This window comes from Aspergillus ibericus, assembly GCF_003184845.1.
Source record: "Aspergillus ibericus CBS 121593 unplaced genomic scaffold BO80scaffold_7, whole genome shotgun sequence".
Classification (NCBI taxonomy): domain Eukaryota; kingdom Fungi; phylum Ascomycota; class Eurotiomycetes; order Eurotiales; family Aspergillaceae; genus Aspergillus; species Aspergillus ibericus.
The window spans coordinates 290,071-315,572 of NW_020292105.1; the positions used below are offsets into that span (position 1 = coordinate 290,071).

Genomic DNA, 25,502 nt, shown 5'->3' on the forward strand with positions numbered 1-25,502 from the left:
ATCGTAATAAACTCAAAATATATCATGCCAGCATCATCGTCTCACATCACCCCTAGTTCAAGAGACTACCGTCCGGGAATTGTACCTGTGTAGGTGGTAGAAGTTGCGACAGGGGCTCTCCCACCTCCGTCTCCGATTCATGAAGATCCTGATTCTCCGGCACGGAAGCCACGGGCAGTCCGCTTTCGCCTCCCCAGGACGCAGTAGAGGGTGGCAGCGGGAGGAAGTTGCTCATTGACGTGGGACTGGTGAAATCTAGGGCGCCTTTACACCGTTCTAGCAATATGGGAAAGAGGTAAGACTGAGAACCGCGGATGCGGGATAGCGTGCTAAGAATTCCCCATAGAAGTTCGCGGGGGTCAATGGCTACCTCCGTAAGACGGTGCGCGGCTTTGGAATTAAGCGAGCGGGAGACGTCCGCCACTGACGAGCCTAGATCAAACAACTTCTGTTCCTGGGGGGGACCGTCAGCGGATGGCATTGACAATTATCCTCGTGGAGTTCAGGTACTGACCATTCCAATGCCGTGAGCATCAACGGCTCCCTGAGATGCAGCACCAATGACATTCATAACGGCTTTGCCGACCAACACGGGCAGATGAAAGGGAAGGACCGCCTCATCGCGAGACCCCGGCTGAGTGGCGCGAGTCATGGAGAGTTTCCACATTACTGTCTGTAGCCATTGCTGGGTGATGAGGATGTCGACCTTTTGGATTTCAGAAACTCCATCCACCGAAATCGCATTACAGAGACTGGACTGGATAGCAGCCGTAGGTGGCATTTCAGGTGAACCATCCATGCCTCCTGCAGAGACCCAGTCGTACAGGTTGACAGTCAGTTTCTCGAAGATGCTGATGAGGTTGATGAATCCGTATGCTAGAATAGGGTCCTCCGAGCAGAGGACTTGGGGCTTCCGGATAGAGTTGCGCAGCATGACCGGCTTCGCTTGTTGCAGTGCATAGCCCCTGGATTATATTAGATCGGGTTGATCAAGGAATGCGAGGCAGTTGCCTACCTTTCAGTGACGAACAGTAACCAGAAAACTCTTCGTCGTTCCTCTGCCTCTTCAACACTCAGTTCCGCATAACTAGATTCCCGGTGAAGGGCCAGTGTAAAGACCATGGAGGTAGCTTGACAGAGATAGAACCATGCATGGTCCTGTTTGTCCAGGTTACCATACGAAGCGAACAGGAAGAATGATGTAAGGAGGCTCTCTATGTTCATTCCATCTACCGGGTCGCAATCTTTCCTTGCGCGTACCGCTTCAGCCAGCAAGTCCTCCCCGGACATCCAGGAATGCCCGTCGATCCCCGCTTGAAGGTGTGAAGGATCAGGAACAGACGCTGTGCCATCTAGCTTGAGCTGAATGTGCGTGGCTGCGCACAGAGCCACCAAGAACGCATACCGTTGGGGTGATAATCGTTCGGGTTGATGGCAGTCTTGTTGAAGCTCTTCTTGCCGCACTACTGGCATAATAGGGAACAGATACTTTAAGTATACGTTCACATGAGCTAGAAGCACCGGCGGGGACAGGCGTCGTGCATATGGTCGCACTAATGCCGTGCTAGAATCTGATAATGAGTTGGTCGAATCCGGAGACGAGACTAGCTCTGGCGAGGGAAGCTGGGCAAAGGCCTCGGGAACGTCTTGGGGTAAATATTGAGCATCTGCCACTGTGAAAGGGGGCGATGTCGGAGAACCCAACGGATAGCTCACCCCATCTGCGGGCCATTGTTTATTGAGGGGATTTTGAGACGGATTCTGGTAGTATTGGTTTTGTTGTCGCGATACCAGCGGATGGATAGGCGCAAGTGGATATAGCGTGCGGAACTTGGGACCTTTGCGCCGGAGCACATCGCTGTAGGAACAGGAGAGAAGAAGGCGCCGACATTTGTCGCAGGGAAGCTCTCGGGAACATTTTATCTTCCGCCGGCGACAGTTATCGCAGGCTTGTTTGGGGGCTTTCTGCTTGGTGGGGGAAGGATGTGAGTCCATTTGTATGCGGAGGCAAGATTGACTCCCGTCAGAAGTCAGCAGTAGCAGCGGCAGTGGTGCGAGACTCGGGAGACTTCATTGTATTCAGATAAGAGAGATACTTGCGGGGCAAGATTCGGTGGTCATCAAGGCCATAAGGTGCGTAGTCACCCAGGATCATGCGATTGCTGAAGGAGGGGAAGGCGAAGGAAAGAAATCTGGGGAATGGTAGCGGGGAAGCGACACAGAGAGAAACTCGGCAAGGCCAGGCTACCCGGACCCCGCGGTATGGGCCACCCCGTCAACTTACTACGACTGGTCTGTTAATTTCGGCCCGTTGTTCGAGCCAGAGCAGGTATCAACCAGCTGAAGCTACGGACTAGTAGTCCTTTAGTCCTTCCTGACCCAGCAAGTGGATCCTCCACCCGAGCAATGACGCGGGCATACTCAGCCGAGAAAGAGGCCGTGTTCTTGAGCTGGTACTCCGTAGAGCAGCGTAGGCTGGAGGCTTGACAGCGGCTCCCAGATTCATCATAAGTGACACTGTCTCTCCTATCAAGCAGATAATCTGATCCATCCAGGAACTCAAGTACGAGTGGTGAGAGTGTATCGTGAGCTTGCGTCGGCCTGAAGGATCAATCATTCGACCAAGGTATCCATGCGCTATTTTCGGAGACTCAACATCCCTGCACACCACATTGTCCTTGTGTTTTCATGTGCCAAAAGCTGACAGGTTCAGCAATCGCTGACGAGGGGAGTTATGCTAATGACGGTCCGAAGGAGCTTTCACGTAGCACTGGTGGACAGCATCTTACTCGGGAAGCCGAGAAATGAGAATATGAATATCAGAGCCATTAAATGCCTCGCATCTAAAGGACCCTGGTAGGGGAATCACTCATGAATCATCTTCATTCGTCCCCGCCTTTGCGGCCTAGGTCCGCCTAGGTCCGATGTCGCTTCGCGTCACTCATGGCCTTGGATCAAAATTGAGTGTCTCTGAAATTCAAGCAATGACAAGTGTGTGTTGACTGTAGTATACTGTGGTATATTTAGGGGTTTCTTCACCGGCAGCATTCTGGGGAAGGTGCCAACAACACGGAGTGGGCGCGCGGTGGAATGGAGCACAGGAATCGTCACAGCCGAAGGCCGAACTGAGGGGGTCTCGGTGATTTATCGGGCATGGAGCCAATCAGCGGGCGCTCATCATCTGATCGTCTGGCTGCCAGTCCCTTCAGGCATCAATACGGTACCGGACGGTATCCACTCCGGCTTCCCCGACGCGGCCAAACCATCGAATCCCCAGGGCTCCCCGCCAACTGGAGTGGATGCTTCTCCAGTTCTCCATGGTCTCGCACTTGGCATAAGGTTGCTGCATGGTCCTCAACATTATCAATCAGGTAGGTCCTTCGCTGTATCCTCTCCCCATTCTATCCTCTTCTTCGGTCTTGCTGAACTCAATCCCGTCACTAGCTCCATCTATTCTCCGCAATCTAGAAAATGCAGGCCCGTCTGCCCCTTCCACGTCGGGAATTCACCGGGGGAATGATGTGTTCTTCAGCTCGGTCGCACAACATTAGGTCCAGATGCAAGTGATATCATTATCGACCTGAACCAGGAAACAACTATAAAGACCCCAGTGAAGGCGTTTCGATCATGACTGAATGTTAGCTGCGCCATTGCCCATCATCAATAACGCGACCGTGCCTTTGGCCTTTCCAAGATAGCCATGGTCAAGTTGACGGATCTCCTGGCCAGCACATGGCTTATACCTCTGGCTTCCGGAGCGAGCCAATCGTTTTTAACTAGTACAACCACTTCACAACCGCAATTTACCATTCCCGCTTCTGCAGATGTCGGGGCGCAGCTGATTGCCAACATCGACGATCCCCAGGCTGTCAACGCGCAGTCGGCCTGTCCAGGTTACAAGGCTTCAAATGTCCAGCATAGCCCGCGAGGATTTTCTGCCAGCCTACAGCTCGCGGGCAAGCCATGCAACGTCTATGGTACGGATATTGATTCATTGGCCTTGTCTGTGGAGTATCAGGACTCGAATCGCCTGAATATCCAGATTCTCCCCACCTATGTCGATGCATCCAACGCTTCATGGTACCTTCTTTCGGAAACACTGGTTCCTAGACCAAAAGCTTCCTCGAATGCATCTGTCTCACAGAGTGACTTTCTCGTATCGTGGTCCAACGAGCCGTCTTTCAACTTCAAAGTGGTCCGGAAGGCTACCGGCGATGTTCTTTTTGACACAGAAGGTACTGTGTTGGTATACGAAGATCAGTTCATCGAATTTGTGACAGCTCTGCCGGATGAATACAACTTGTATGGCCTGGGAGAGCACATCACACAGCTTCGTCTCCATAGAAATTCCAACCTCACTATATATGCCTCGGACGATGGAACCCCTCTTGATAGGTAGGTGCTCACAGTCCGTCTTTTTAGTTTGCCACTAACATCCCCCCTTTTTAGCAACATCTACGGTCAGCATCCATTCTATCTGGATACAAGATATTACAAGGTGGATGCGCAGAATGGGACTCATATCCCAGTCAAGAGCAGCGAGGCTGATGCATCGCAAGAATATGTGTCGTCATCCCATGGAGTGTTCTTGAGAAATGCTCATGGACTGGAGATCCTTTTGCGGCCCCAGAAATTGATATGGCGGACCCTAGGCGGAGGGATTGATCTGACATTCTACTCGGGTCCAACTCAGGCCGATGTCACCAGGCAATATCTCACCAGCACTGTGGGACTACCGGCTATGCAACAATACAGCACTCTTGGCTTTCATCAATGTCGTTGGGGCTACAACAACTGGTCCGAACTCGCAGACGTTGTTGCTAACTTTGAGAAGTTTGAAATTCCCTTGGAATATATCTGGTGCGTATTGTATACCCTATCGGGCCGAATTTTACCCTGACGAATCCTCTAGGACGGACATTGACTATATGCTTGGATACCGCAATTTTGAAAATGATCCGAACCGATTTTCCTACAGCGAAGGCGAGGAGTTTCTCAACGACCTACATGACAGTGGACGTTATTATGTGCCCATCGTTGACTCGGCACTCTACATTCCAAATCCGGAAAATGCGTCTGATGCGTAAGTTTGCTCTCTCCCCTCATGTCATTTCTTCGGGTGTTTACACAGCTATAGGTACCCTACTTATGATAGAGGTGCTGCGGATGATGTTTTCCTCAAAAACCCCGATGGTAGCCTCTACATTGGGGCTGTCTGGCCGGGATACACTGTCTTCCCTGATTGGCATCATCCCAAGGCGGTCGACTATTGGACAAACGAGCTTGTCATCTGGTCAAAGAAGGTGGCGTTCGATGGGGTGTGGTATGACATGTCTGAAGTTTCCTCCTTCTGCGTCGGAAGCTGCGGAAGCGGAAATTTGACACTGAACCCTGCTCACCCACCGTTTCTGCTGCCTGGTGAGCCGGGCGATATCATATATGACTACCCGGAGGCGTTCAACATTACCAATGCTACAGAGGCGGCATCCGCGTCGGCGGGCGCTGCTAGTCAGGCCGCGGCAACCGCGACAACCACGTCGACTTCGGTATCATACCTGCGGACGACGCCCACGCCTGGTGTCCGTAATGTTGAGCACCCACCCTACGTGATCAATCATGATCAGGAAGGTCATGATCTCAGCGTCCATGCGGTCTCACCGAATGCGACCCATGTCGATGGCGTTGAGGACTATGATGTGCATAGTACTTTTGGCCACCAGGGGCTGAACGCTACCTATCAAGCTTTGCTCGAGGTCTGGTCTCATCAGCGGCGGCCGTTCATCATTGGCCGCTCGACCTTTGCTGGCTCAGGAAAATGGGCAGGCCACTGGGGCGGCGACAACTATTCCAAGTGGTGGTCCATGTACTATTCCATCTCGCAAGCTCTCTCGTTTCAACTGTTTGGCATCCCGATGTTCGGTGCCGACACCTGCGGTTTCACTGGAAACAGCGATGAGGAGCTCTGCAATCGCTGGATGCAACTGTCGGCATTCTTCCCATTTTACCGCAATCATAATGAGCTCTCTACCATCCCACAGGAGCCCTATCGATGGGCCTCGGTCATTGAGGCAAGCAAGACCGCGATGAGGATTCGTTACGCCATCCTGCCTTACTTCTATACGTTGCTTGACCTAGCCCACACCACTGGATCCACCGTCATGCGTGCGCTTGCCTGGGAGTTCCCCAACGATCCCACCTTGGCATCTGTTGAGACCCAATTCCTCCTTGGCCCGTCGATCATGGTGATCCCGGTCCTGGAGCCTCAGGCTGATACTGTCAAGGGCGTGTTCCCGGGTGTCGGTCATGGCGAAGTGTGGTACGACTGGTACACACAGACTGCCGTTGATGCCAAGCCCGGGGTTAACACGACCATTCCGGCGCCATTGGGCCATATTCCGGTATATGTTCGGGGCGGCAGCGTCCTGCCGATGCAAGAGCCGGCATTGACCACGCGTGAGACCCGGCAGACTCCTTGGGCTTTGCTGACCGCGCTGGGAAGTAATGGAACCGCATCGGGGCAACTTTACCTCGATGATGGGGAGAGCGTCTACCCCAATGCAACGCTCCATGTGAATTTCACAGCATCGCAGTCGAGCCTGCGGTCCTCGGCACGGGGGACATGGCACGAGCGCAACCCGCTTGCAAATGTGACGGTGCTTGGTGTGAGCAAGGAGCCCTCGGCTGTGACTCTGAACGGGCAGCGGGTGTCGCCAGGGTCGATCGGATATAACTCGACATCACAAGTCCTATTTGTAGGGGGCCTGCAGAACCTGACGGCGGGTGGAGCATGGGCGAAGAACTGGGTGTTGGAATGGTAGTGTCAGCCACGAGCCGGTTGCGCACGAACCATATGGGATCTGCGAATCACTACTGCAAGGTAGCTTTCTGTGTAGAATTAAGTTTCCTTTCAGCCTTGATCCACTTCACCGCCAGCCCAGGTCATCCTGCATGGCTATTTTCAGTAACCGTGTACGAGGACTTCAGACTCGACCAGGTCGAACAATGTCTCACTGTCCCCTCCTGGACTCTTGCGTGGTACAATTGCCAAGCCGGCGACGGGGCCTCAGTCATCCAGTGGTGGCCTGGTCTGCTTGCCGGTGTCAGTTTCCCACCTTCTCGTCCGTCCAGTTCATCAAGACATCCATCCACATCCAGCTGGCGGTTGGGCATCCATCCAACCAGCGGTCTAGTATTCCCTCGGCGTCGGGAGTGTGCAGGCGATCGCTAAGAATAGACTGCTTGAGATCGAACCCATCGAACAGCCATCACGAGACAAGTGACAAATCACATTGTGCTGTCGGCCATGCTGAACTGGGCGGACGCTGACCTGCTCTGACCAGTGCATCGCTATAAATTCCATCGTCTCGCGGATAGAATGCTCTTGCCTCTCTCAGAACCAAAACCTTGGCGGTTCAGTCAAGACCAATGAAGATCATCGTGGTCCTGCTTGCTTTTGCGGCTGCGACTCTCGCAGCCACGCCCGCCGAATGGCGCTCGCAGTCCATATATTTCCTACTCACCGACCGATTTGCCCGGACGGACAATTCTACCACTGCACCCTGTGATACCAGTGCCCGGGTTAGTCATGGCATGACCAAGAACACTCGACAAGTGCTGACGGAACTAGCAATACTGCGGTGGAACATGGCAGGGTATCATTAATCAGGTTGGTCGATTCATTCTGCAGCTCTACTGCGTCGATGCATGCTCAAGGTCTAACAGCAGTAGCTTGACTACATCCAAGGCATGGGCTTTACAGCTATCTGGATTACCCCAGTAACAGCACAGATTCCCCAGGACACCGGATATGGAGAGGCCTACCATGGGTATTGGCAGCAGAACGCGTGAGTCGTTACCTACTACCCGGGGTTATCTATCTCATCATGTATGCAGATACGCTATCAATTCCCATTATGGCACAGAAAGCGATCTCAAGGCGCTGGCCTCGGCTCTCCACGCGCGAGGGATGTACCTCATGGTTGACGTGGTTGCCAACCACATGGTATGTACCTGGGCCCTGGCGTGCATAATGTCACCATTGACGCCGTATAGGGCCACAATGGTACGGGCAGCTCTGTGGACTACAGTGCCTTTAGGCCATTTGACGCGGAGGACTTCTTCCATCGCCTCTGTTTTATTTCCAACTATAACAATCAGACAAACGTCGAAGACTGCTGGCTAGGCGATAACACGGTCTCCTTGCCAGATTTGAACACAACTCGTCCTGAGGTCAAAACCATGTGGTATGACTGGGTTAAGTCTCTTGTCTCCAACTACTCCGGTATGCCATTCTTCCTTATACAGTCTATCTCCACTACGTCAGGCTAATAGACACCCAGTCGATGGCCTTCGCGTAGACACAGTCAAGCACGTCCAAAAAGACTTTTGGCCAGACTACAACAACGCCGCAGGGGTATACTGCATCGGAGAGGTCTTTGATGGCGATCCGGCATACACTTGCCCTTACCAGAACTACCTCGATGGGGTTCTCAACTATCCCATGTAAGCCTCCCCTTGTCCCCAAGAATGCGAGCCAACCACCCCAGGTACTACCCACTCCTCCGAGCGTTCAAAAATAGCTCTGGCAGCATAAGCGACCTCTACAACATGATCAACACTGTAAAGTCTGAATGCAATGACTCCACCCTTCTGGGGACTTTTATCGAGAACCATGACAACCCCCGGTTTGCCAAGTAAGCATCCTCCTTCACATTTCTAGTACAAGAACTCACCCCAGAAGCTACACAAGTGACATGTCCCTCGCCAAAAACGTCGCCACATTCACCATCCTAGCGGACGGAATCCCCATCATTTACGCCGGACAAGAGCAGCACTACAGTGGCGGCAATGACCCTTATAACCGCGAAGCAACATGGCTCTCAGGCTACAAGACTACCAGTCCTCTCTACACCCACATCGCAACATCCAACAAGATTCGCACCCACGCCATCAGCCAGGATAGCGGCTATCTCACCTACAAGGTATCTTTTCCTCTGCCACTCATCAATTCCCGTATATCTAATTTCCTCCCAGAATTACCCAATTTACCAAGACACCTCGACCATTGCCATGCGCAAAGGCTACAACGGCACCCAAACCATCACCGTCCTTTCCAACCTCGGGGCCTCAGGAAGCTCTTATACCCTTTCCCTCCCAGGAACAGGGTACACAGCTGGCCAAAGTCTCATCGAGGTCTACACCTGCACGAGTCTGACTGTCGCATCAAATGGCTCGGTACCTGTTCCTATGAAGAGCGGATTACCACGGATTCTCTATCCGCAGGACAAGCTCAACGGAACTTCATTCTGCAGTTCGTTCTCCCATCCCAACCGCAATTCCATACATCCTTCTCATTCCTGTCTATCATAGGTTCCGCGATCTCCATATTTAAGCAGTCAAGCGCACCGTTACTCATATGCTATATTGTGTAAGTACACCGCTGTGTAATATACCCACGATGCGAGTGCTAATTATCCGATTGGTTTTGTCAGGGTTCTTGCTCAGATCCTATGTCTCATGACGTGATTGGCCTCGGCCGTTCCTATCACCGTTCTCCCCCACGCCGATCGATTCGATGTGTAATGAATATCATGCGATTGGTGGGTTGGATCCATAAAGTAACCTTCACAATATGTGAAGTACAGTATACATAGAACGGCAGCATAGATAGATGGTTCAGATAAATGCAACCAGCATAACTACTCTCAACCTCAACCTTCAGGAATATGACCCACTTTAATCACATCAGTAGTACACTACTAACATAGTGGATTTCCTCCCGTCCAGAATCCATCTCAATAACAGTAGAATTGAAATGAGCATTTCCTCGCGCTGAATCCATTGCCTTATCACTCTAGAGAGAACACAGTATTATAGTACCTCGTATACTTCGTACCCTATAGCCAAAATCATCCCCACCAACCAACCAATCAACTCAACCCCCTCCAAATACCCCCCAACTGAACCCAACCAACATCCATCCCAAACTCCCCGCCCAAGAAAACCCCCCTTCCCCTTCCCCTATATTCCCATCATAAACAATAAACCCACTATCTACATACCTCTCCTACATACTCTGTAGATAGTAAAGAAAAAAAAATAATTCATTCTCTCTCCATCCATCCCTCACCTACGAACCCACCCACCCCACACCTCCTCAAGCCAAACCCAACCCCAAAGTAAAATAGATAGGTACGGAGTAGAACCTCCCGCGTCAATCCAGTTCATTTTCGCTTCGGTTCGCTTCGGTTCGGTTGATTTCGGTTCGGTTCGTAAATCCGTAACATTGGCCTCTCCAGCTAAGTTTTCGCAGACTGCCCCCTAAAACATTCCGATACTATAGTACACAGTATTGTTGCGGTGGCTCGGAGATGACGATCGTCGATCAACGTGGTGCTTGGTCTCCTGTTAGTCCTCGGAGGTATCTATCTAATCCCTGTCAATTTTTCCCCTCTCCAAGAAATGCGGAACGGTCCGAGGGGTGAAGGGGGTGGTGATGGTGGCCAAGGCACGAGACGAGCGTCGGGGGTGTTACCAGTTATGAACTGGCGGTGATTTGGTAGTGGGGAGACTAGGACGGAGTCCTGTGCAGGGCCGGTGGGTTCCTTCAGTACGGGTTGGCTGGCTGGCGACGGAAGAACACAGGCGTTCTGACTGTACGGCGTACGGAGTACTCCGTAGCAATCCACATGTGAAAATGCCCGGGGTGGTCGATACGCTAACTACGACTGGGTCTAGTAGGGACATGCTACAGAAAGGACCCGCTTACGTGATAGGGTGGCACGGACCTTTGGGTGGTTAGGTGGTTAGTGAGGTAGGCAACCTGATCGGTGGATCATGAATCATGGTCATGGATCATATTAGTCCGCCCTATATTCATTGCACGTCATCGTACTAAGTCCTGCTCATGGCCGAATGTTTGCAGTAGTCCCAGCATCCCCCCACCCACGTCTCTACAGCGTCGAGGAACGATACGCTGCTAGCCCCGTCACAGGCATCCCATTGAGCACCCCATCGGGGAACGAATTTGGCATCACTTCCGGCATCAGTTGCTCGAAGCCGTACCCCTCGATCATACCATCCATCATGGGTGGCATGTACGGTGCTTGCCCCATGCTCATCTTCCGGCTGTCGCCGTAGGAGGACAACGGAGACCCCTTGACAGTGGACGGGTCATTGCATTCGGCGCCAGCGCACCGCCGCTTGAACTCGGCAATCATGCAGGAAAACCGGTACGCGATGTGGTCTTCGTTGGGGGAGAGATGTAGCAGAAACATCTGAACCTGCTCGATGAGCGGGTCCATGAGGTTGAAATCGCAGAGATTCAGGGCTGCGTAGCCGACAATAAAGTAAATCTGGTCGACGAGGCTTAATGCGGTGGAGTAACGGATTTGGAGGAATCGCGAGATGATAAGACGGGAAGTCTGGAGGACCTCAGATGCGAGTCTGTCAGGCCTGGGTTGAAACCGCATCGCAGTGCGGTGGAGAAGTATCTGGCAGAACCAGAGACTCAACTCCAGGGTCGAATTCTCACCCGCTGCTTCTTCGTTAGTTGCATTTCGAAAAACCAGGCCGAGCGTCTTACAGAAAAGATGAGCCCACTCTGTCTTCCATCGCTCAATCTCGTCGTAATCGATGTCGGCGAGCCGCATGCGATTGCTGTTGCTCTGCAGCCGCAATGTGATCAAATACAACTGGATCTCAGCCACGACCTTCGCATCGTCCAAGGTCGCTGCTGGGTGCTCGAGTATCCGCGGGCAGTGGTCAAGATACCTCTGCTGGATGTGGAACGGGCGCGCATTCCCGACCGCAAAACTATATGTCATCAGCGGTGATCAGAACTGGATGGCTCGCCAGGACTCACTGTAGCTGCGTCAAGCAATATGTATTCCATAGTCGCAGTTGTGCAGCCGTCTCGTTGTCGACCATGACTTCCGTGGGCGCGTAATTAAGGAATTCAATGGAGATTATTGCGTGATTGATAGAGATACCACTCAGCAGCCAGCTGTCCATGGGTGGTTCTTTCTGCACGGTCGCTGGCCAGAGGCAAAGAAGTGCAAGGGCTTGAAGAGTCTCGTACTTCAGCGGTGGCTTCTCCCATAGGATATTGACCACTGCCTGCCGCACTTGAAGGTATATGGTATGCATGACCGAGCCTGGTATCCCCGGTACATATCGTGAAGCTAGCAGGCAGGCGGTATTATACAGTAAAGAGTCGGGAGCTTTCATGTCGTTGTGGATGTCGGAGAGGTTATATATGGAGACGCAGGCGCCGAAGTGGTCAACAAACCTTTTCGCGCGACGCATCAGTAGCTGTTTCGATTATTGCGGAACGTGGGTCATACATTTGCAACAGTTTGAGGGATAGTTTGGAGTCGATGGCGCTCTTGGAGACGCCATCCCCAGAGAGAGGAGATTCAACGGGAGGGCTGTCAGCTTCTCCAAAAAAGTCGGATTGGAGATCCTGGATCAGCCGAACGGGTTTGGGAAGAAAGGGAGACGATGGGCTTCCCTCCATAGAGGCCGTCTCGTCGGAAAGGATGCTTTTCGACAGGTGTGGGATGGAGCCACTGGCCAATCCCGGGGAGTGGGCCAGCATCTGTCGCATCATTCCCGTCATCTCTCTCATGCTTCTTTCAAGGGAGGTGAGGCGCTCCTCGATGGACGGAATTGCCGAGGTCGCGTCGGACCAAATCGGCGCATTGTCTTGGAAGCGATCGTTCGTTTCAGGCAGCTTGCAATCAATTCTAGAGAAATTGCGGACTGTCAGAAGAATGAAGCAATTTCATTTCGTGCCTTTTTGTCTTTCACAGGGATGCCCGAAGAGCAGAGCTTCGGCAGGCAGGTACGGATCGCCTCTGACCTTAAGGATAGACAACGGCGGCACGCATGACCGCGCGGGTCTAGATCACATCTGGTTTTAAGCTTCCGACAGGTGTGACAGGCAGTCATCGATCGTCGTATCCGACCTTTGGGACGTGCAGTATCGGAATGGGGAGCTAGTCGTCTGCCGTCGTCGGCAACGTCTAGGCCCTTGTGCTCCCATGAAGGGGCCTCATATTTGATCTCGTCAACGGTGGTTCGCGTCATGTCATCAAACAATGTCCACTGGAGCCAATTGATGGCAAATGATCTGGTGTAGAGAAATATAGAATTGCGGGAAAGGAGATACTACGTGCAGGCCATCGGGGGCGGGCAGGTGGAGAGACAGATAGCCCTTTTAACAGTTGGCGGCCAACCCTGGGAATAGGATTATGCTCGCCAGCTGGGAATTGACGAAATTGGCTTTGCTAGATTGGTTATGGGTCCGTCCAGTCCGTTCTTGACCTGGGGTAGACGCTAAGTGACGGCCGCAGGGCGACCAGCCAATCCATGTCCCTGCAGGTCTTCTAGAAAGATAGAAACACTGGGTCGCGATACTGGCCAGTCGTGCTGGAAGGGGGTGTGATTGGCATGAGCTATGATATTTTCCGAGTCTCCGATGTAAACCGGATCGTAAGTAAATCCCGCTTTTTTCCAAGGAGGGGGTTGGGTTGAAATTGACGCCGGTCGAAAGTGGGAAATTAGTTAGGAACTGCCGTTGAGGCCCGTTGATTTGCTCGGCTCGCTGCTTATCATGAAGAAGATATGGATCGGGCGGAAGTCCAGGATAAGAAGGTCAGTAAAGTCTCTCTGTATCTTTGGCTACTCAGCCTTGGGATCATGATTTCCTTTCTTTTTTTTCCCTTTTTTTATTTTTTTAATTTTTTCCCCTCCCTCTTTTTCTCCCCCCCCCCTCCTCTTATCCGTCCCGCATTGGTGGTCAGACATAAGCGCGTAGTTAAATCTTGTTCGAAATAGCTGTCGGAACGATGAGTGGAAAAAGTAGCCGCGCAAATCGAGAGACCGAAAGTCAAAGCCATCATGTAGATCGCAGAGACAAGACATCCTCCCAGATATCCCATAGGCAGATGAAAACAGGCGATTACCTTATAAGCTCCCTCGAAGGGACTTGCCAGATGAAAATTTTTTCTACGCCCAGACGGTTGCATGCTGCAATGCGACATTGATTCTGGTCCCAGCGGCTACCAACGGAAAAACCTGTTGGAGTTTTGACAAGGATATAGGGTAGTATTATCGCATCCATGTCTAGGCCCGAAGCCAACAAAGCATATTCTATGCAGGTCCAGCGTTTGTGGTGCCAGTGAGCCCGAGTTTGTTCCACCGCAGCAGCCCGTGGGGGATCCTCAGGACTGATTCGAGCCATCAGGATCATGGCGGAGCTCCAACCTGGTCCACTCCATCCCTGAATGTCCGTGACTCCGTATAATGGTTTTTGATCATACCGTCTTTTCTCCTTATCACATCATTTCTTATCATAAGTTCACAATTCGGGACGAAGGAGGCGAAAATGATCCAACATTGGCTGGTCGTCCTATAATCGACAGGCACCCGCGTTAAGGTGAGCAGTGGTGGATCCAGCACCCGGTGGAGCCTGGGATGTCTGACCAAGGCTTGTCCTCGGGTGTGGATGCTGCCTAGGGTCCCTTGGGATGCAGACACCACCCATACATCGGGGCAAGACAGTTAACCCTCAATAGTCAGACCCCGTCCAGGGAAAGACAGCGAGTGCAGTATATGCAAGACAAGCCGAGCTTCAGAAATCTCCATGTGCCAATGGTTGCCGCTCTTGAATTATGATGAGGCAGAGTTCAGGGCACAATATTACTCCGCTGGTTTTTAAGCATTGCTAGCAGCCGACACCCTGGACCTCGGCTTCATTGGCCGTTAGGCCCTTTTGGGAATGGGGCGCATCGGCTCGCAGCGCCGGCTCCAAAGTCAAGGCGCAACTTGGTCCGCCACTGCCAATACCGTTTCTCTCTCCTGCTCCAGGATTCGATTTTCCAGGCCCCAGCGGAAGAAAGGGCGGGTGAGATGGGAAAGTAAAACTGGCTAACCAAGTAACCAACACTGCGCTTTGGCGGTGGATGGTGCCATTGCTTTTTTTTTCCTTCGCTTTTCTCGGATGGTCCAGTAGGAAAGTTTGATGAGGGTAACCATCGGGTGGTCGACGAGGCTAGCCGGTCCCCACTGGCCTGATAGAATGGTTGCATCGGAAGTCGGTGGCACATGTCTCACATGCTATCGTGAAATGATGTGTCAATGTTTTAACGTTATTAACCTTGAGTGAGCTCGACTCGAGCAACCAACGATATGAGGCAATTACTCCGTACTCCGTACCGCTTTGTTCCCATTGTTGGAAGGTATTTCAGTCGGATATCTCCGAATTGGCAGGTCGTGGAAGCCAGTCTCCCGTGCTTATCGAAGCTGTACCTGCAGGTAACTTAACTCAGCCTAATAAGAGAATAATGAATTGTCTGCCGTCTCTCTCCTGGATCTCGGAAGACCGAAGGGGGAACGCCGAGTATATCCTTGCTCACCTCAGAAGCTAAGCTCCAGCTAACCTCCCTGGGTTAAAGCGTCCATGGCTATTGTCGGCTGAGGGTAATATCGGCTGACATTCGGTTTATTCGAGACTCGTCATCGGAAGACGTAGGCTGTCAAGCATTCAGGGGGGTCCACGGGCAGGCCACCGACCTTGCAGGCATGATAGGCGTGATAGGAAACAGGGAGGGAGAAGACATTGTAGGCATGTGTTCACGAAGATGCCGAGGAGCAGAGAAGATCTAGATAGGTAGAGGAAGAAGCGACGACTCAGCAAGGTGCCGGGGGGGCACCTGATCGCCGGTCACGCCTTCACTGTTTGTCTGCTTTGCTCCCGCCGCCATTTGGTGGCGTGTTCTTTGCAGTCGATCTCCCATCCTTCGCATTCTTCCATACCAAGATGATCTCTCATCTCATCAAAAGCTTCTACCCAGACAGCAGACTGTGCCCACCTTTATATGCCATGCCAATGCTACGGCCCCTCCGCCGGCCACTTCCAAGAAGTGCTCCATAACCAGTCTGGAATTTAGGCACGTTGTAACCATTATTTAGCCAGTCAGCTCCACGAGCGGCAATCGTCGGCACTGCGGAAAGAGACGGCATTGAGCCCGGAGTCCTGCCCCGACTCCGGAGCTGAACTTGCATAGGGGGTTACAATTATTCATCCTCCAACATGCTCCCTCCCTCCATCCCTACCAACGCACCCCCAGCCGAATTCGCCTTCAAACATCTGCCATCACGGTATCTGCACTCGAGATGTGGGGGAAGTGGATAACCGGGTACTCGGGACTGGCTCCACGAGTTCAGATCGACGTTGCCGCGAATCTCGCCCATCTGCGCTTGTCAAGTCAGGCATAGCAGTCGGACTCTTCGATAGCCAAGCTTTGCTTAGCCTTCTCATAGGCGTGCGTGCAGAAGAATGCCGATAATCGGTGGGCCTGTGGAGGACTAGCCGTACACCATCTTGTGCGAACCGGAATCAAGCCGATAGCCCAGTGGGCTTCTAGCCAGTTCGAGAAGGTCCACAGTGGCAGACACGTCCAGCCGTTGCAACAACGTCGGACTACCGACTTGATACCGACTCAGGTGGCCCCAGCAGCCGGGAGCGCAGGTTGCCTGCAGAATCGCTTCCCCGTGCCAGGATTCATTGGTCCATGGCGGGAGATTAGCCTAGATCCTAGCCGTTCCCTTGTCGAAGATGAAGTGGCTCTGACCAGGTGGACTTGATGCGCGATTGGCCGGCCTGAGATTATGCGGTTTACATGAGAGACACGCATGGCCACTCATATTTCTAGCACTGAGGATGGGCTGATCAAGGCCCCGGGCCATCCTGGCGGTTGGCAATCATGAATATGCCGTTGGCTCTGAAGAGTAGCCCAGACGGAGCCCTGCATATATCTCTGACCACTTACATGCCTAGGATAGCAGACATGTCATTGACCCTATCACCTGGTGACGTCTCGGATGGGTGGCGTCAAACAAGCACTGGCCATAGTGCTATTGACCCTGATTTGTTCTTCTGCTGTCAAATATGCATGTAGCAGATGACGTACAGTTGACAGCAACGTTCGAATCCGCCAGGACCTGTCAGACTCGGCAGATATTGCTATAGTCAGCGATGCTGCTGACGATCAGCCAGTGGTGGTAAAAGGTACTTGGCGTGTGAATTTCCGTTTCTCGATCCAAGGGCCTTGAAGGCAATTTGGGACTACATTCAATTAATAACATTCTATTGGTACTCCAAGCAACATATAATTTTATCTTTCCCATAGCATCTAACCCAGCACCAATTCCCTTGATTCTGCAACCCTCGATATAATACAAAAAAGAACTTGTCTTCATATAATCAGACTCTTTGTTCATAATCCTCTCAATGATACTAGCCAGTTATTCCTTACACTCTATTCCATATCCAAAATGATCCAATGAGCCTACCACTCCATCTATCCACCTCAAGTGAACATACTCCCTTAGTGCTCAACATGACACCCAAAGTATACATTGTACAGACATGGTCTAGGCACGGCGTTATATCGCCTCTCCTCATGTCTACCGTCACTAGATTTATCAATTTCATCCCAACTTGATCAAGAATATATCTCCAACAAGACAATCGGGTACACACCACTACCGGGCATTGAGCTTCCAGTCCATGTCAATCCCATCAAGCCCATGATCAACATCTTTACTCACTATTTACGCCATCTCCTCCCATATTCATCTACTCACCAAGAAAAGCTCAACCCAACCCAACAACCCCGTTCACATAGAGAACTCTACCTACCTACCTACCATCAACTCAAATTCAGCACGAATCACACACACACCCTCCCTCCCTCTCACACATACCAAACAAGGAGTACCTCCAACCAAATACTACCCAACAACACTACAAAGCACTCAAATACTTCCATCGGTTTAACAAATACATTAACACACACCAAACAACATGCCCAAAACAAATTCACCTATATCTATACCAAGATATTGAAGCCATCACATCACGGACTCTATCATTCCTCTTACCCAATATGCGGAATATACATACATGAATATATCTACACCTACTCTGGACTTGATACACTGGAGTGAAATGGGAAGTGTATTTATCTGTCTTACCCTTATCCTCTCTCATCGCTTTCCATCTACGTAACCTAAACCAGTTAGACACGGTCTCTCTCTCCTTTGATCTCCATAACCTCACCATCTAGACACGGCTAGCTAATCAGCTACTTAGTTACTTAATTCCTTAGACTAGATCGCTCCCTACCTACCCAACTGACTAGAACCCCCCCCCTTTTTTTTTACCAAATAAGGAACATCTATCCACCCTATAAGATCCCCCCAACACCCCATCTCAGAAGAAATGTATAATCCAACTAGTCAAAGCAGGGATGAATCATTCAACACCTACTAACTTTCATACCTACACATATCTACATTCGTAGATACATACATACATACATACCCAACCCCATCCCCACATACACATAGTTATATAGGGTACCATACTTCCTTAGCACCCTGTCTCACCCGAACTTTTCCTTCCCCCCCCCGCCCCTCCCCATGGTTATTGGGACAACAGCAACCCATCCATCCATCCATCTATACAACGGGATTAATAACACGTATCTTGATTCCCATTAAGGGTCAGGATATACGAGTATAGAATTGCCAGCGAAGAACGCATGCACGCGACAACAAAAACATAAACAAATACAAATACAAAATACAAAATACAGAAAATAGAAAATCAATAAGGGAAGAGGAGAAAAGAGGGTGCAGTGCTCATACGATCATGGAGAAAGGTATGTATAGAATACAATGCGGAGCAAAAACGCACAGAGCATCAGTATCCACCCACCATCCATGGTAGCCATGCATTCCATACCAGGCGGGCATAGGTAGGCGTAGGGCTAAGGTTGAAGTTCAGATATGTTGGGCTTGGGTCAGACAAACAAGAAAATGCAATATGGATATGTTGTCCTACGTTGTCGGTGGAAGTCACCCCTCCATTAGGTACATTACATACATACATACAGATAGACAGACAGACAGGGTGCAGATAGTTGGCTTGCAGCACACCTCAGACATATATCCATGGATATATGTTTCTTGGCAGGGTAGGAAGGTAGGTAGGTATACGTACGCGCAGATAAGTGCATATCCAACACAGACAGGCAGACATACGACACCCCCCCCCGACCGACCGGATAAAGACCCAACCAACGGAGTGGATGTACTTGAGATCCCGGAATCCCGGATTGCATTTGGGTAGGAAGGAAGGATTAAGCCACCCTGCTTGACTGACGTACATATAAGAGGAGGTTGTAGCTCCCAGGGTGGGACGTGCAGGACTGCCAGCTGGAAGGTGGTGGTGGATGGAAGTCATCGGTGATTAGTTCCGTTCAAAGTGCGAGGTCAAAGAACATGGAGGGAGGGAGGAGAAGGCCTGTCAGACCGTCAGGCAATGCAATTCAGGTGCCTAAATGCTTAGCTATTTCTGAGAGATCATTCGTCAAGGAGACAATCCCAGTGGTGCAGATGGGAGGACCGAGCGGGCGCAACTGGCTCTGACTTCTCTCTGGTGACTCGGACTGGATCGGGCAGGGCTCCAGGATTGTAACATGTCGCAAGCCCGGGTTGGTTGGGAGAATCAAGGATGGGCGTGCATTAGTCCATGTCCACCTATATTTCGTACAGCGTCCCATGTACCCGGTTGGCCAGATGATGACCTCCCCGAAAATGCCCCTTTGGGGGGGGGGGGGGGGGAGTATGTGGCTGGAGTGTGGCGAGGCAATTCTCTAGGCATCGAGGTATCGATAAATGCAGTTTGCAGTCTTGAGATCGCGACGAGTCCCTTACCGACTTCCCACCTTGCAGCGTGGAGTTAATATTCCACGGCCAGGGATGGGCGGGTTGATCGGCAGCAACCTGGCGGGGATGTTCGGTGATTATATCGTCTAGAAGTCACCGGAACCAACAATAATATCCAGCAGAATGCACTAATTATTGACCTTCCCCCCCCGTCGATCCCCTCCTCACCCCAGGAAGGGAGATCTGCCGCACCACAGTGGGGTGCAGCAGGCTGGTTTCCAGGTTTTCCCTGTCTCGATGGGGAATTCTTCGTGACGGCCTGGCAATCGGCCGGTCGCATGTACAGGTACAAGGGGTTGATAGGCTGGCCGACCCCTTCTGATCGGGGTTCAGGGCTAGGACCGGTGTCATGCAATACCACTTCGTATTTCTTCATGCCCATCTGCATCCATCAACCGTTGAGCTGTCGTGTCAAGGCACGCCCTGACTCGATCGGCGTTTCTGTCAAGGCTCAGACTGGTGTCCATGTAGCATCCCACACACACTCTCTCTCTCCTCCAGTAGAATGCCGTCCATTCTTGAAATCCGAGCGCGCCCCCCCTCCCCCTCGCTTCTAAAAGGTGACATCCCGAGTGCCTGGGATCCCCATGCGCGGCAGCCAGATTCACCGCCATGTGATAGATCGGATAGATCCCGGTTTCTAAATCGCTTCGCCGTCGCCATTCTCGCGTCTCCCTCGCCTCTTCTCCCCCCCGTGCTTCGTGCAGCTGGAAGTCAAGCCCTGTGCCACATTCAACGAGCCTGATCGTCTGTCCATGGGTCCCGAACCATGTTCCGTCCGTCTGCTCATTTGTCGTTGGCCTGCATGGGGGGTCCCGCGCGTTGGCGACCGTTGAGAAGAGGGGCCCAAGGGGGCCCCAGCCTCGAATGTCTTCATGCATCGTGATGTTGTGGCTCATGGGATCTTGAGGATAAACGGGCCCGCTCGGTAGGTAGGATGCCCGCACAGACGTCCCCAAGATGACCTCCTCGGGTGACTCCAGCATACCCGCGGTCGCCCTAACCGCAAGAGCTGGCCGAATGGCAAAAAGCGCTCGCGCCGTCGAGGCGTCCGAACCCTCGAGGACTTCTGGTCTTGGGCCATCCACGAGGCGTCCGCTGGTCGGTAACTGGCACTTGGCGATCTAGCCGTCCCGACTGGCCGGAACCAAAATTTAGGGCCTCGTAACCTTCTCATGACGTGTGACAGCACGCCTCCCGCCTGTCCTTTCCGGCGCTCACCGCAAGGCTAGGGGCTGTGAGTGGCTTTTCCCGGTGGAGTGATTCCCTGTTGCATGCGTCTCACAATGCCTTTCCATCCATGGATCATCTGGAACAGAAATGCGAGGCCGGTTCCATGGTTGCTTTACCGCTCACCAGGGCACTATCTGGGAATGACTTTGCTGGCTCCCATTCCTCTCGAGATCGCCTCTTCGGCGGCGGTGGACCTGACAAACCCTGCACCAATGACTCCCCGTCAAGCCACAGTGCAGCCTTGGGTAAGAGTATCTGACGAATGCCAGCCATGCACGGTACCGGCCGGATGTGAGATAAGGGATCCTCCCCCAGCCCAACCATGGTCGGTCTTATAAGGAGGATCGTGGAATGGATGAAAGAGGTAAAAGCAGAGGAAAAGGAGTTGTCCCAAAAGAGCCGATCCGGGCAGTAGTAACCAACGTTCTCATTTTTGTCTAATTCCAGAACCTGAGATGACCTCCCAAAAAGTAAGCAAAATGTGAAAAAGTAAAAAAGTGTAAAAGGAAAGACAGTCTAACTTGACATGGTCACATCATCCGTACTTGTACTGTACAAAGGTCATGTATATGCTTGATCCTCATCTCCGATTGAAACCCATCGCAACCCAGTTGAAAAATGTAAGCGCACCAAAAAAGGAAACACGTTAATCTAGTATAAAAAAAGAGACAGCACAAAGGAAATAAGATAGCCGATAAATGTCCAAAAACACCTTAATATGCAACATCGCAGTGGGCAGTCGTGGTCGGGACAGCTCCTCGGCCATTGACCCCGTGCAGGGTGAAGCCATGCAAAATGATTAAGTTCGATTAGATAAACGGTAAAGGGTATCAAGAGCGGTTGTCCATCTCACTCGGCTCGTCGTAGAATTCCTTGATGATCAAAATGAAAGATTAGAGATGGGTGTTGGTGGTGAACTCTCGTGTCTATTCGGTTCGCGGTGTTCCAGGCCCATAACTCATGAAGTGACGAAGATATCTCGCGGTAGCGGCCGCAAGTCGAAGCTGGCCTTCGATTGAGCGCAACAATGCTCGCAAACGATTATGCTTTAGCGAGCTGGTGGGGAGATGGCATCGATTCGGGGGACGTCTGGTCCATATCACTGAAGGGAGACTGCCGCTGCGAATCAATGTCGTTTCCGCCGTTTCGCATCTGGTTGCGGAGAGCGGGAAGTTGACGTCTTCTGGCATTGATAAACCAGTTGCTGATCTGTCATGCGTGGGATAGCTGATTAGCAAACGCTGGGTCACAAGTGGCGCGCGGAATTGAACTAACCTGGCTGATGGTGAGCCCGGTGCGGGTCATGAACATCTGCTTGTCTTCTTCACTGGGATAGGGATGGTCCAGATGCTCATGGAACCAAGCACGCAGTATGTCCGTAACGGGCTTAGGCAGGTTGCCCCGTCTCCGCTTGTTCTTGGGGTCGATCGAATCACCAAGGATACCAAAATTTGATTGCTGAGCATGCGAAAGGGACTGCGGGGAAGCTTGTTCCGAATCACTCTGATACGCCATCGCGGGATAAGAATACGCGTTCTGGCCGGACAAGACTGGTCCATTGTTCCCCAAGAAAGAATCCACGCTCCTCCGATCACCGGGTACTGTGCCTGGAATGCTGGCCGGGGGGAACCCGTGGGGGCCAATGGGTCCAGCCCTGAATTCCTGCGCCGCAAAGTCGGGTCGCGAAAGAGCCCTGGATTCCGGGAAACCAGCGCCCGTAGTGTTGAGGGCCCGTTCAGGAAGCGACTGAAGATCCCGAATTGACGGCAGAATAGGACTCGGCCCACGAGAAGCGTAGCGAGGGGAGCCTGTGATGGGGTCGGTCGGGCTTCCGGCCATACGACCTTGAGGTTCGCTGGCCCGGGCGGCTGCGACAGAATAATCGCTACCGAATGGCAGTTTCGATGGTGATCCGTAGGTCGGACGGTCCGAGAAAGGGCGGGGATTGGACGTCAGTTCATGAGCTGCTGATGTAGGCCGCTCGCGCGCATGTTGGCGGGAGGTGAAGTATGAAGTCGATTCTATTTCGTCATGAAGATGGGGCGGAAGTAGCTATGAAGGCAGAGATCAGCTTCCAGTTTCTTTTTTTTCGGTGACACAGACAGTCGGTTCTCGGGCGCGGAGATATGTGCTCACCTCTCGAAAGGACGGAAGAGCTGGAGTATGATCCGCTGGAAGTCCACTTGCGTATGAAATGGCCATTTTTCCAGAATCCTCACCCAGTTCACGGTACTGGGACATAGACAATCACTGCCAAAGAGGGGGAAGAACTTCGGGGAAGGTGACTATCCACTACGACGGTAGGCAGGATAGAGGACCAGGGCAGAGATGCTTTGATTGCACAAGTATAGCCGGCCTGCGGCTTCCACACGAACCAAGAGACGGGCTGAAGGAAAACCCACACGTCAGACCACTTGGGCTGTCAGGAGGGTAGTTAAATTGATGAGGGTGGGTGGTAGGATTAAATGGCGGGGAGGAGGATGAAGTGGATATCAAGAGATGGAGAAGGGAAAAGAAGGACGGAGGAAGGAAGCGTTCGCTAGGTAAGAGTCGAGGAAGGGCACAGAGCGTAGATAATGTATCTGAATGAAGATAGTGAGGAGGGAACATGGGCGACAGATAATAGTAATATACTTACCAGCGCCTGAGTTTAAAAGTACCTTGACATTGCCGCACACGATGACGATGGAGACAGCTGAACCAAGGTTATGCAAGGTAAGGAGTGAGGCAGCTCAACAATTGGATCTGGGCTGGGTGGACACCAGATCTCTCTTTCAAGGTTGTCGGGGTTCAGTCCTTTCTTTTTTTTTTTTTTTTCTTTTTTCCTTTTTTTCCCCTCTAAATTCCTTTTTCTTTTTTCGGATACCCTCCATATTTTTTTTAATATATCTTATTTTTTCCTATTTTCTTATTTTCTTTTTGAATATTCGTTTTAGGATTTTCATCATTTTCCTTATTTTTTAATCTTTTCCCCTCCACTAACCCTTTCCCTTTCCTGGGAGACAATAACATGCATGTCCAACTCCGAGATTCTGCAAGACAACTTGTACATTAAACGATGGCATTCGCGTTTATGAGGGAAAAGACGAAATAAAAAAAAAAGAAAGAAAGAAAGAAAAGAATTAATAAAACCCTCCCCATTTGTCTACGTAGAAGGCACAAGATCTCTGGAACCCGACCCTCAGACACACGCGCACATTGGCAGCGCCGTCAGCTGTCCCATACTTAGCAGGCAAGCCACCCATGGAAAAGGGCAAGAACAGGGGGGAAACCCAAGAAAACCGACGATCGTGGGTGGGAGTGGATACAGTAGCCACAAACTACAGACGACCGTCATTTGCTCCGGCGGTATCCAGAAGGCATGCAAAGAGAGGGGGATGGAAAGACGGAGGAGGGGGTTTTCCCTGGGAGACCATGAAGTGGAAAAGTCTGTAGAAATGGGCATGATAAAATTATAATCCGCACACTGAATCGTTTAGTCCGCTTATGTGATAATTTCCCCTGCCATTCTTTCTCCTCCTTCTCTGTTGAATCTACATTATTCGCTCTTAAGGTTGTCCTGACAGATGGTGCCAAGGGCCCGGGATCTGGAGGGATGACCCCAACTCGGGCGCAGGGAGGCAGAGGGAAAACAGAGAGGGGGGAAAAAGTAAAATAAATAATAAAAATAAATGCATAAAATATAAATGTAAATTCACGGTGCGATTATCTCAGTGGCGCTACAGAGAAAAAAGAACAGTTCACTGGGCACCCGAGTATTCCTCCTGTCTGCTTGCCCGCTGCCATCTGGAAATCCTATCCGGGCGGACTCCGTCTGTTCCTATGCATGTACAATGCATGTATGTCCTCCATGTCTGTCTGTCTGTCTGTCTAGATGAAAGTCACTAGGTAGGTACGTAGGCTGGATACCTGGATGGCAATAGCAGCCCTCTACTGCGGCGCTAAATTGCCAAATGCCTCGTGAGGACCGACAAGCGAAGATTGCTGGCTCCCGGATGATGGCGACCACCTTGTTGTCCTGTGTTTTATCTATCGTGCACGGGAAAATCCCCCCGGGTTGTGCATTCTCTTCTCCATTCCTTTCGAACTCTTTTTCTCATTGATTTTATTTCTGTGTCTTATTTTGCTTTTTGAGGAGTTCATCCCAATTCCCCTGCCTAGGATGACTCCGGTCCCCGGAAAACAAACCAGAGCCGTTTCGTGATCTTGGGGGAGATCATATGCCGGGGGCTGGTTGTTGATGGTCTCGTCGGCTAGACTAGCACCAGCGCCAGCGGCCAGGGCAAAACGAAGCTGAAACTAGGACTCCCTTCCTACCGAGTATCGATATGCGCGCCCCCCTCTCATACAAGTTCGTAACAAGTAAACTTCCAGAAACCAACTAGGCGGCCTAGCCTGTTTGTCACCCGATTTCCTGTCTTTTCTTTTTTTTATAGGGATTCCGTTGAAACACGGGTTCGTTGCCTCTC

General features: G+C 51.6%; 7 protein-coding genes across 7 annotated transcripts; 2 read left to right on the forward strand and 5 right to left on the reverse strand.

Annotated features, from left to right (window-relative positions):
• Positions 1-22: 22 nt before the first annotated feature.
• BO80DRAFT_254229 (putative C6 transcription factor (AmyR)) lies at positions 23-2,174 on the reverse strand. The gene is made up of 3 exons (XM_025714662.1): positions 1,016-2,174; positions 515-965; positions 23-454 (listed from the first exon to the last, which is right to left on the reverse strand). Exons 1-3 carry the CDS (start codon positions 1,993-1,995, stop codon positions 53-55), a joined length of 1,833 nt encoding a protein of 610 aa, XP_025578377.1. The 5' UTR covers positions 1,996-2,174; the 3' UTR covers positions 23-52.
• A 1,526-nt stretch (positions 2,175-3,700) lies between these two features.
• On the forward strand, positions 3,701-6,818 carry BO80DRAFT_348030 (glycoside hydrolase family 31 protein; the record flags this gene model as incomplete). The annotated part of the gene is made up of 4 exons (XM_025715440.1): positions 3,701-4,395; positions 4,450-4,860; positions 4,913-5,083; positions 5,138-6,818. 4 exons carry the CDS (start codon positions 3,701-3,703, stop codon positions 6,816-6,818), a joined length of 2,958 nt encoding a protein of 985 aa, XP_025578378.1.
• A 480-nt stretch (positions 6,819-7,298) lies between these two features.
• Positions 7,299-9,744, forward strand: BO80DRAFT_254372 (alpha-amylase). Its single transcript, XM_025714664.1, has 11 exons — positions 7,299-7,578; positions 7,628-7,666; positions 7,729-7,844; positions 7,894-8,002; positions 8,053-8,281; positions 8,364-8,502; positions 8,547-8,693; positions 8,741-8,981; positions 9,034-9,310; positions 9,370-9,427; positions 9,492-9,744. Exons 1-11 carry the CDS (start codon positions 7,426-7,428, stop codon positions 9,523-9,525), a joined length of 1,542 nt encoding a protein of 513 aa, XP_025578379.1. The 5' UTR covers positions 7,299-7,425; the 3' UTR covers positions 9,526-9,744.
• Positions 9,745-10,952: 1,208 nt separating this feature from the next.
• On the reverse strand, positions 10,953-13,089 carry BO80DRAFT_348370 (uncharacterized protein; the record flags this gene model as incomplete). Its single annotated transcript, XM_025715455.1, has 4 exons — positions 10,953-11,814; positions 11,864-12,289; positions 12,345-12,746; positions 12,863-13,089. The coding sequence occupies 4 exons, from the start codon at positions 13,087-13,089 to the stop codon at positions 10,953-10,955; spliced, it is 1,917 nt and encodes a 638-aa protein (XP_025578380.1).
• Positions 13,090-19,678: 6,589 nt separating this feature from the next.
• BO80DRAFT_254852 (uncharacterized protein) lies at positions 19,679-20,930 on the reverse strand. Its single transcript, XM_025714665.1, has one exon. It carries the CDS (start codon positions 20,784-20,786, stop codon positions 20,148-20,150), a length of 639 nt encoding a protein of 212 aa, XP_025578381.1. The 5' UTR covers positions 20,787-20,930; the 3' UTR covers positions 19,679-20,147.
• Positions 20,931-22,074: 1,144 nt separating this feature from the next.
• Positions 22,075-23,235, reverse strand: BO80DRAFT_452667 (homeobox domain-containing protein; the record flags this gene model as incomplete). Its single annotated transcript, XM_025721963.1, has 3 exons — positions 22,075-22,242; positions 22,309-23,085; positions 23,170-23,235. The coding sequence occupies 3 exons, from the start codon at positions 23,233-23,235 to the stop codon at positions 22,075-22,077; spliced, it is 1,011 nt and encodes a 336-aa protein (XP_025578382.1).
• Positions 23,153-23,765, reverse strand: BO80DRAFT_254877 (uncharacterized protein). Its single transcript, XM_025714666.1, has one exon. It carries the CDS (start codon positions 23,641-23,643, stop codon positions 23,326-23,328), a length of 318 nt encoding a protein of 105 aa, XP_025578383.1. The 5' UTR covers positions 23,644-23,765; the 3' UTR covers positions 23,153-23,325.
• Between the last annotated feature and the right edge of the window lie 1,737 nt (positions 23,766-25,502).